The 11,612-nt window shown below is 40.3% G+C and overlaps 1 protein-coding gene across 5 annotated transcripts in view; it reads right to left on the reverse strand.

Moving 5' to 3' along the window:
• Positions 1 to 9,006, reverse strand: part of LOC107712602 (keratinocyte differentiation factor 1-like) — a 13,140-nt gene extending 4,134 nt beyond the window's left edge. Inside the window, exons 1-5 of one of the 5 annotated variants that reach the window (XM_016517922.1) lie at positions 8,930 to 9,006; positions 8,800 to 8,852; positions 6,419 to 6,526; positions 6,183 to 6,339; positions 1,528 to 2,457 (exon numbers count right to left, since the gene is read on the reverse strand). In XM_016517922.1, coding sequence (XP_016373408.1) covers positions 1,528 to 2,380 — 853 coding nt within the window. In that variant the 5' untranslated portion in view covers positions 2,381 to 2,457; positions 6,183 to 6,339; positions 6,419 to 6,526; positions 8,800 to 8,852; positions 8,930 to 9,006. Of the gene's footprint in view, positions 1 to 1,527; positions 2,458 to 3,346; positions 3,750 to 3,771; positions 3,892 to 4,408; positions 4,533 to 4,629; positions 4,684 to 6,182; positions 6,340 to 6,418; positions 6,592 to 8,799; positions 8,853 to 8,929 lie in introns of those variants that run through there. The other 4 variants (XM_016517923.1, XM_016517920.1, XM_016517919.1 and 1 more) reach the window with 4 other exon arrangements.
• Between the last annotated feature and the right edge of the window lie 2,606 nt (positions 9,007 to 11,612).

The raw sequence follows: 11,612 nt of genomic DNA on the forward strand, positions 1-11,612 counted from the left end.
TAGGTTTAAAAAAAAAAAAAAGGCAACATTGAGCAAAAAGCTAAGAAAATCGCATTTTTAATCAAATACTACATCTGGACCATATTTAGTACGAAGATCAAAGCACAGATGCAGCAGATCGCTTCAATCAGCACCCCAAAGCTTGCACAGTCCTTTGCCACTTCCTGGATCGGCATTTCACTCTGTAGCATTAAGCAGTTTTCATTTATATGCGGTTAGTGTTGATGATCGCATTATTTTTCATATGCATATGCTTACAAATGAAATCCCTCGTTTCTGCGGCTTCCTCGCCTGTGCTTTTGATCGAGTGATTCTAGGCTCATTCAGGAGATGCGTAGAAGCGCCCCCGAGCGTATAACAGCGAGAAAGCAGAAACCCGGAAAATTCCGTGTTTGGCGGGGAAAGAATTAATTACAATTTTTTTTCAGTAAGTCTCGAGCGTTATGTCAGCAGATGTGTTAATAGATTTGAGCTATACTCAGTATGAAAAATGTATTTTATGTATATTAGGGCTGCACGATTATGACAAATCATAATTGTCGATTATTCCCTTGAAATTGCAATTGCGATTATTACGATTATCACAATTTACATTGAATGATGTATATACCATTGTTTGATGCAACTGCATGCCGTATTTTTATATGAAAATAAACAAGCTGAAAACTTATGCGTGCAGAATAACATAAGTGGACTTTGAATGATTAATTGCCGCTTTGAACGATTACGTAATTGTGGCATCCATAATAGTAATCGCGATAAGAAATTTGATTAATTGTGCAGCCCTAATGTATATTACTTTTTTACTAGGGCTGCGACGATAAATCAATGCAGAATCGATTCTGAGATCTTCCAAATGCATTGCGATTCTCTCCGGAAACGATCCTGAGCTTAGATTTTAACAGCAGATGGCGCTCTAATCTAGTTTTTAACCACACACTCAAATGCTCATGAAGAAGAGCGCTTGTGCGTTCGGCTGAGTCATGTAACGTTAATTTCACCTCGGCTCAGTTTACAGGAAATGTCAATTTTAGCCTTACAACCAGTTACGTGCTTCTACATCCTTGTTATTCAACCATCATTCCCCTCTGATTTTAGGGATAAATTATGGATAGGGTTAGGTTTAGGGGTAGGGATAGGGTTAGGTCTATACTTTTGAAGAATAATGTTGAACATGTCTTACTCGGCAAAATCACATTCACCTAATTTCACCTCAGCTCAGAATGCTTTTATGACGCGAGATTAATGTAAACACAGCCCACTGTGAACACCCTTGTAATTCACTTCAACCTTTTCAAACTCTATAAATGATTAGGTTCAAGTGTGTGTAAGGATTTGGAAACAAGCAGAAATAAAGCATCTGCTGTTCAAAACTAAGCTTAGAATCGACTCGAGAAAGAATCGCGATGCATTCGAAAAATCTCAGAATCGATGCCGAGTCATTTCTCGATGCATCGATTTATTTTCCCAGCACTATTTTTTTTTTACTAGAGTAGATGGTGAGGAAAAGACACAGTTGCCACTCACTTCCATCGCTCATGGAATTGAAGCTGCTCTTCTGGCTGTTCCTCTTGCTGTTCCAGGTGTCATTGCCGCTGTCCCGCTGCAGCTCCTGCGGCCTGACCTGCGGCTTCTTCTTACTCTTGCGTGTGCTGATGCGAATGATCTCTCGCACCAGCCGGCACTCGGCCTCCTGCTCCTCCATGTTGTGCTCCTCCACGATATCCGAGATCAGCTGACTGATCTCCCGGGAGCGCCGCAGGAACATGGAGTCCGTGGTGCACTTGGCCAGCTCGTTGATCTCAAACTCAGAGAAGACCTCCATGAGCTTCCGGGTGATGAGTTTGTCCACGTCTTCCATCCCGCTGCCGCAGATTAAGTCATCCTCTGGTAAGCTACTGAAGTAAATCGGACTGTCCATCTCGATTTTGGAAGTGGAAAACGACACGTGATCATCTTCAATGACGGACGTGTCCACTTTGACGCCACCAATGCGGATGTCGGAATAGAAGCCGTTCTCAGCCCGTGGAGGTCTTGACTGGTTCTCCACCGGCGCTTTGGGAGCTGAGCTTTCGCTCGAAACGAGACATGGCAAGCGCCGGCACACGCGGTACAGTCCACAAGTCAAAACGCTACAAAAGAGCTTCCTGCAGCTACTCACAGAAGCGCAAGGTCCGCACATACACGTCCCCGAGACGGGCTCCTCTTTGGAGGGGAGAAAGCTTACGGTCTCCGGCCCAGTCGTATTGCCGTTGGCATCCTTGTTGACTTTGTGCCTCACTCCGAAGTGCTGGATCTCAATCTCCACGGGGTCGACGGAGCGCTCTTGGTATGGCCCTTCATCAATGGGACCACTGGTCCAGGACGGGGTGCTCTCCATAGGGACAACACTCGGCCCAGACCGTCCTCTGGTGGCTGTTTCTACTGTTACCCGACACTGGACTGAGGCCTCAGGGTCTGTTAAAGAGAAAGAGACATAATAGGAGAAAACTGGGAGGAGATGACGGTTTTACCTTACACTTTCAAGCAGCCTCGGTAACAAAACTGCAGCGAGTTGTCCCAAATTTCCCTAGGAGATGCAAACCAACCAGTTTAAGAGCTAATATGATAGTGAAAGTAAAACTTTCACCTCAATAAAAGTTTGTCAACTAAAGCCTTATGACAATTAAATAACTTATGTACAGTAAAAACTATACATTTTAAAACACAATACATTTACATTTAGGCCTAGTTATTTAAAGAATAGAATTAGAATAGAGTGCTGCAATACATGTGATTTTACTGCAAACTGCAGATTTTCCAACATTATGTGGTCTTCCATTACACCATCTTAACTACAGTAACAAATCAATTGTAGTCGATCAGATATACTTGTATATTAACCATTGCAATATTGTTATACATGAGAAATATGTACTACAGCGGGAAAAGAAAGTGAAATTGTTCTACATGTTAAACAGGGTTAATTCAGGTTAACTGGGGACATTTCCCCAGTCATCTCAATGCAAAAAATGTCCCAATTGACCTGAATTCACCTCTATATAATACAATCAGTCAAAATGCCATCCTGTAACATAATCACTGCACTATAAAGCATGTCCTGGCACTACTGCTGCCGGTTTTTACCATAAACTACACATGTTTCTATATTTAGTGCTGATGTTTAGAGGACAATAGAATTCTGGGAAACTCCAAACATCACTATTAAACCAGTATAAATCTGTCACAATCAGTTATTTTAAATATTAAAATTAACATTGTCATAATCTAACAATCTATAAACAATAGATTATATTATAGACTGTATATCAGAGACACATACTGTTATATTTTTATTTACACTTACGCAATTTGAGAAAAAAAAAAAAACATCAAGGAAATAGCTGATTAACGTTTTGCATTTCCAAATATTGAGTATGTTTTTCGACACTCCTGGAACCATTTTAAAAGCAGCCTCAACTAGGTTTGATGACATTCAATAAACATTTAAATGTCTGTCACGTTTTAGGTTAGACAATAGACATATCTATTTTAAGGCCGCCTCTGATTATTTACAAATTCGGAAAAGCTACGAAGTTCACGCTGTCCCCAAACAAACATACCGCGGTTTTGCCGCAAAAAAATCCGCTCAAATCACAGACATGCGGTTTTTAGAAACAGACCAACTAGTGAACTAGTTTACCACTGCGAAAAACATTTAAAACAAGCCAGACAATCATAAGGAGCTACATTAATAAAGAACAAAGTTTGTTATTGTTGGACTTTACTCACACCATATGGGGGAAATGTCGCAGTCTGACGAGTTTCTGCCGGAAGTCCGGAGAGCACAAAAAGGTCGATCGACCTGGATTTGACTATTAGCCCACAAATATTCCGCCGGTGCTCAATCAGCTGCCTTTAAATCGTATTAAATCTATAAACAATAGATTATATTATAGATTGTATATCAGAGACATATACTGTTATATTTTTATTTACACTTACGCAATTTGAGAAAAAAAAAAAACATCAAGGAAATAGTTGATTAACGTTTTGCATTTCCAAATATTGAGTATGTTTTTCGACACTCCTGGAACCATTTTAAAAGCAGCCTCAACTAGGTTTGATGACATTCAATAAACATTTAAATGTCAAACACGTTTTAGGTTAGACAATAGACATATCTATTTTAAGGCCGCCTCTGATTATTTACAAATTCGGAAAAGCTACGAAGTTCACGCTGTCCCCAAACAAACATACCGCGGTTTTGCCGCAAAAAAATCCGCTCAAATCACAGACATGCGGTTTTTAGAAACAGACCAACTAGTGAACTAGTTTACCACTGCGAAAAACATTTAAAACAAGCCAGACAATCATAAGGAGCTACATTAATAAAGAACAAAGTTTGTTATTGTTGGACTTTACTCACACCATATGGGGGAAATGTCGCAGTCTGACGAGTTTCTGCCGGAAGTCCGGAGAGCACAAAAAGGTCGATCGACCTGGATTTGACTATTAGCCCACAAATATTCCGCCGGTGCTCAATCAGCTGCCTTTAAATCGTATTACAAAGAGCAGACAGTGAAGGGAAATGACTTGACCTGCATGCTCGTCGCTCCCGCTTGTATGAACGCACACAGGTACACCTACCTGATTCAACAGGTACATCAGGACATGCGCAAACAGCAAGTCCAACCAATTTTCATTGACTGTCAGTCACATCAGCTGACGTTTGCAACCGAGGCCATACGTAAATGAAAAATAAATAAATGAAAAAAAATTTTTTTTGCCGAATAATTTATCTGCATTTAATATGATGCATGGACACTAGTGAACTTAGTGGCGAGATGTTCAACCAACAGAGGGCGTCATTGTTCCTCGGATACTATAGAAGTTTCTAACAGTGAATTAAACCCCCCCCCGCCCCCGGAATTTCTCCAATTTCTTTAAGTTGCATGTGTGTCTGAGTAAATTATCCAGCTACAAACATGTCCATGTTCTTATGTCAAACGTCACATCACAGTATAAAAAGTGACAATTTGGAAAGTAAACTTGTAGGTTTAACATTTTTATTGACATACATGTACAGTCTTTGAAAGGGTGGTGTATCAAGAGTAGAGTCATATATTTCCAGGACAGTTCCCTGTGTGTCCACTGATCAGTCAGAGCATCCTGCGGTCCTTGCAAAGACCGGAGCCTGATGACTGACAGCCTCCCCAAAACACACTGAATCAAGGCTGCGATAATGTGTAAAGAAACTATTAACGGTTAAATGCTAGATGTAAGTAACAATAAAAAAAATAAAATAAAAAAAGACTTTTTGCAGGCTTCAAAGCTGTAGGTCATGAACAAAAAGGTTTATTTCTGCAGTAGGCATTTTTTACAGATGTACTTTACACATTAAATACCCAAATGACCTTCTACAGCTGCCAAAACGTGCGGTATATTTTATTAAACCATGTGTAATACTGTAACCCACAATGCAGATTAAAAGAGGCAAAAATAACATTTTTGTTGAGTTACACATGCAACTAGGTCAGCTTGGTACCCAAAGTCTGTCTGGCTGGTTTTAAACATGCTGGTTAATATGTTCGAGCATGTGGACAATCATATTTCGTGATCAAAATCCCAGTCTTGGTGAGGCATCAGTGTAAACGCAGTTGGTTTGCATCTGTCTGAATGTAAACGTTGAACAGAAGAAATAAACTTGCACTTCACGTTCACACACAAAACTGCTGCCGTTTATGCAACAGTGATTAAACCTTAATACTGGTATCAATATTTCTGAGGTACTGAAACTGGTATTGAGAATTTAGTTTCAAATGCCACGGACTACATTGAAATAGTGACAGCTCCTACATGAAGTCATGCGAGCGTGCAGCATACAACTAAGACACTTGAAATGTTCATTGCATTATACATTTTTCTTTTTAAATGGTGGTTAGCATACATCACGTACTTCACGGTATGAAGTAAACTGGAATCCCATTTTGAACATAGCCATAAAAAACCTGAATTACACTTAGGAAATGAGGCAGCCCACTACTTGAAGCAAAGACAGATTTCTGGGATGCTGTAAATGCTGAAATAACCATCCCACTTTTGGACTTTACAGTATTGCTTGCAGAGGGCAGATCATTTCCTGCTAAAAACCAAATATAGACGTTCTCGGTGTAGACTGTAAGTGAAGCAATTGTACTCACTTTATAGCAGACGTTGAGAACTGCTTCTAGATGGAGAGGTTCGCTTCCTGGAATCTGACTGGGCCCTGTTGACCAAAACCTGCAGGGCTATTCTGGGTCACTTCACACTTCGAGGCCAAGGAATCCAAGCTGTTAAATTGAGGCTGGTTTTGCTCAGCTATGGCAAAGGGAAAAAGTAGTTATTTTCTGACTAAAAACCACATTTCAAATATGCAAAGTGATTATGAAGTGATTACCTTGTCTGTAGCTGCTGGAAAGTGTAGGAGAAATCCTTTGGATGGCACCTTGGCCAAACTCACTTGGAATGGCAGGAATACGCCTGGAGCTTTCTTAGCTTTGGACTCCTTTGGAACAATGGAATGAAGAACTAACAGGCTTTTGTACATTTTGACCTGGCATCTGGCCCAGGTGACTTGGAGGTAAGGAACTTTGGAAAGCACCACTGCTAATGTCGCCAGAAGCCCACTGGTTCTGAAAACTACCAAAGCTGCTTGTGGGCGGTTTATTAAGCCTTACATTGACTGTATTGAGCTCATTTCGATCCAGCAGTAGTGGGGTTAGTTGCACTGAACCCGAATTTACTTGTACACTCTAAAAATGCTGGGTTAAATACAACCCAGTGTTGGGTAAATAGGGACAAACCCAGCAATTGGGCTGTTTTGACCCAGCGGTTGGGTTAAAATGTTTAACCCAACCTTCTGTGTAGTAACCCAACCGCTGGGTCAAAACAACCCAATTGCTGGGTTTGTCCCTATTTTACCCAGCACAGCATTTTTTTTAGAGTGTAGAAGGCCTTGAGGGCACTGAACTTGGTTTGTACGTGGTTCCCTTCACAGAGAAGGTCTGATGCCCAGACTGGTATTGATGAGCAGTCTGACCAGGAGCAAATGGTACTTTACGCTCTGGAAATCCAGGATGAATTTTTAGCTTGTTGGATTGTGCTCTATTTTGAACATTTTCAGGAGCCTGCATCATCAGGATTGCACCAGAACTGGCATTTGAGGACTTTGCTACATCACGTTGAGCTCCACTTTGAGAGGGGTATACAGGCTTAAAGATTTGATTAGGTTGACCGTGGATATTGTAGGTCTGCTGGAATTTGGGGTGGGTAGCTTCATATGAGGTGGTATCTTGTTTATCTGAGCACTTTCTGGGGCCTTGAGAAGAATCCCACCACAGCTGGCAATTGAAGATCTACGGTGCGTTCCGAACGGGATATTTCGCCCTCCGAAGGGCACTTCGGAGTGAAAACAATCATGGCCGCCATATTGAAGGGTCGTTCCAAACCGAAGTGCTCAAAACTGGCCACTTCAAAGGGCCCTTCGGATTGAAGGATTTCGAAGGGTACGACTGATGGACACTTTGGGCTCCCATGATCCTTTGCATGATGACGGTGCCTCCGTGTGGGCACGTGAGGTTCCCTACACCCTTCAACCCCTCGAAGCTCTCACTCTGGAGGGTAAACCCTTTGAAGGGATTAGGGCGTAGGGATGAGCCCTTCCAAATGGAACGCAGGGCTAGAATCATTGTCCCTACAGTCATTTTTGGAGCGTTTTCTTGGCTCAGTGCTAGGACTGTATTGACTTCCACTCATGGAGTAGTGAAGAGGTTCATTCCATGATTTGCCCTGACTGCTTTCAGTCAATCTAGAGATCTGACTGGCCTGATAGGGGTCAACGTGACTGGGACCTCCAAGTGGTTTTACGGAATCTGGATGTCCACTATAGCCTCCAAGACCTTGAGCATTTCCTCCACCTTGAACTACAAAGATTGGCCCCGAGCTAACAACCGAAGGCTTGGCTTCAGTGTATGTAAATCCACTACGAGAGGGTTTTCTTGGATTCATACTTGAATAAACAGGGTTTCCCTTCATGAATGGGCCATAACTGCTACTGGCTGTCTGGAGCTTGCTACTCCGACTTCCGTTAGATGAAGTATACTGATGGGAAACCTGACTTGAGAGAGGTTGATCCATGATTTGGGCCTCTTGCAAGTGGGTCTCTGGTAACAAAAGAGTTGAACTCCATATGGCTTTGTGTGTTTTTAGAAGGCTTTACTACAAAGATCTTGCTAGATTCAGCCGTTTTAACCACCTCATAGCTAGATTCACCTCTAGAGGGTTTCGATTCGGGTACTTTTAGGGTTCTCATCAAGGTGGACCCGCTCCGAGATGAAGTTGAAGCCAGCCGGCTCCCAGGCTGCACGTTTTTGAAGGCATCTGTACAAGACTCATACTGAACAAAGGGATGACCAAATCCGGACAAAGTCATATTTTGGAACAGATGCAGAAGGCTTATAGTTAATCATATGATTGTCTTGATTATCACTTTTAGCAGAAGTCTGACAATCTTTTGAATCCGATTTCAAACAATCTCTCTTTAGGAGCATCATCATAACTTCCATGGGTGCCTTGACGGTGGGGCAGAGGAGCAGAAGCATAAGCAGGCTCATTCCAGTTTCCCAGTTGTTTCACCTCAGGGCCAATCACGGAGAAAGTGGGTGCTGAAACTCTCCGCAAATTAGCGGTTGGCATGCTCCCTTTTAGAAACAAATAAAGAGGACACAAACAGCACGAGATAGCAATGTTTCAGAAAAATAGCAGCGGTGTTAGATTTACCTTCATAATTCCCCAAACAGGTTACATAAGCAGGAAACAAGGCAAAAAGAATCCTGAAAACAAGCAATAAGTCAAACATTTGGTAAAGCAATGTATATATTCATCTTAATGAAAAAAGTTTTGCACTCACCTTAAACAGTATGTAGAATCCATTGTTAAATAAGGCAGAGGCAGAATAAGCAGCAACGTCTGTTATAGTCCCCTCACTTGATAACGTCTGGCTAAACCTCAAAAGGAATACCTTTTAGACTTCACACATCACCTTCAGCCAATCAGCAATCAAGATACCTGCTCACTGCAGGTGTTAGCAATTATCTTTAAAAAAAAGTTTCAAGAAAAAAAAATCTATTTTTTTGAGTATGCTTGATAAAATTAATTGTAAGACATAACAGAAAATAAAACAAAAATGTAAAAATAGTAAAGCAATAATAATAAATTAAAATTAATTAAAATGAACTATAAAATGTTTTGTCAGGCAACCTAAAATGTGTTACCTACTAACCAAAATATTACCTACTATATATTTTATTTAAACATGAACCTGACTACATTAGGTTATACCAATGAAAGTCATGTTTAAGGGTTACACCAGGAGGAAATTGATTGGCAACTGCAGTTTCACTTGTGCTCAATCCGCTCTTTACAGGGCTCCCACAAGTGAATTTTCATGTCATTTATTTTTGAATACTGTATAAGGTTCAGTTCAGCTTATTCATTGTAAGAAAAAGAAAAGAAAATAGAGCATAAATAAAATATATAATATATTTACTGTATGTCATTGACTTTCTCATGACTTTTCCAAACCTGGAAAATATTTTATCTGCTATTTCTAGGTTTTCCATGACTTAAGAAGCCATGCATTTAACCTTATTTCTAGACTGTGATGAATATATGCTTTCTAACCTACTGCACAACCTCATCTGGCCATAATTAGATTCTCTTCACTATGAACTCACATCAGTGAAATACAGTACTCACCTTTTCCATGGACTGAACACGGTAAAGAAAGGACATAGTTGATATCCTTTATCATATTTATATGGGAAACTACAGGCATTTTGTGTTAAAGTTTAGAGAATTGCAAAATATTATGTATAACATGAATGGTCTGTCTCCACATCCAGTATTCTGAAGTGAGTGCTTTCGAGGAAGAGGCTTCATAATGCATCAAGCTCAAGTGCATACATTAAGGAGGTATGGAAGCCATCGATGCCGTCTAATAGCCATCCCTCATTCTCGCACGCATACACGCACCGCTCTGACAATTTCCCATTCCCACCTGTGGGCATTTGATAGATAGGGATCATTAGTGTCATTCTCCTGCAGTCAGCAGGAAGGAGAAGCATCCGTCTGTCTCCTGATACCAGGTACTTTAAGCGCTGAGGAGATCTGTCACACCGGCCTACTTTTCCTTGGCATGTCATTTCATCCTATACACTGTCCCTCATTTATTCCTCCAAGTCGGGAAGTTGGAATGGCATCACTATGTTCTGTTAATCAGAAACATGGCTTTTCATATCACTGCTATGCTGATTAAACCTAACTCTACCTATCATTCCATCCTGATGATACGACGATAGCTGCTCGCTTCTCAGCTTGTCTAACAGACATTTCTTGCTGGATGAAGGACCATCACCTTCAACTTAACTGCTTGTTTTCTTAAAAAAACGAAACACTAGCTTCTGTACTCTTTTTAATTATTTCTGTTTTCTTTTTATTTATTATACAATTGACGTTCGCAAAGAGCTTGATTGACAGGCGATCTGACCAATCAGAACGCAGATATTACGTGCCGCCGCTGCTATCCGCATCTTGCCCGACAGCTATGGCCGGTCTCCATAGAGATCCATGTTAAAACGGGGTAACTAAATATAAAAATGTGCGCAGGGTTAAGCTGTGCTGTTGTTAGCTGCCACAGTAACGTCAATAAGCTAAGGAATTCCTTTAAAGTACTTTGCATACAGAAAATCTGTCATGTCCGGCGCTGTATGCATGGCTTGCAGCACTTTTAAAATACTGCGTGTGAAATAATAAAATAATACATTAAAACGTGTGCTCTTATCATTCTGTATACAAAATCTCGTGAACTTTGCCCCGATCGGGAGTTGTATATGCACATGTGCGCTCATCTGTTTCCAATGCAGCTACTCGCTTCGCTTCATGTCATCTTCCCACTAGGGATGCAACGATTATAGATTTTGTTGGTACGATTATTGTCTGAGGAATAATCACGGTTTTACGATTATGACGATTATTATGCATTTATTCATTTCCCAACATTACTAATGTATAAAATCACATGAACACTCTTTAGATATTAAAGTGTTATTTATTGCTGGCTTTTGAAACAGAAATAACACAGTAACCAACAATACAACACACAATAATAATAAACAAAAGACAAACAAAAGTCCATCTCTCCCACTGGAATTAAAAAAGGTGACCTCTGCTCTGTAAACATCCATGACAGTATTTATCTTTTGAAAATAACAAATGGAAATAGATCACAAAAGTATTTAATGTTTTCAGTTTGTACATTCTTTACATTTCTTTTGGACCTGGGGTAGAGAATTTGGAAACATGGTGAAAAAAAAAAATTCTTGTTGGTTTTTACTTATGAATAATACTACAACAGGTAAATAACAAAGCTAATGAAGTAGCCTATTATTAACATACGACTAATATTAACTTTATTTGTCCCACAGGGGAAACTGTTACTAATGATGGAAATAAACTGAAATATTGTAATCAACTGTCATCCATACGTATTCATTTTAATAATCTTTAATAATAATTCATATGATTTTACATGT

Source organism: Sinocyclocheilus rhinocerous, unplaced genomic scaffold (assembly GCF_001515625.1).
Source record: "Sinocyclocheilus rhinocerous isolate Xijiao unplaced genomic scaffold, SAMN03320098_v1.1 scaffold628, whole genome shotgun sequence".
Classification (NCBI taxonomy): Eukaryota; Metazoa; Chordata; class Actinopteri; order Cypriniformes; family Cyprinidae; genus Sinocyclocheilus; species Sinocyclocheilus rhinocerous.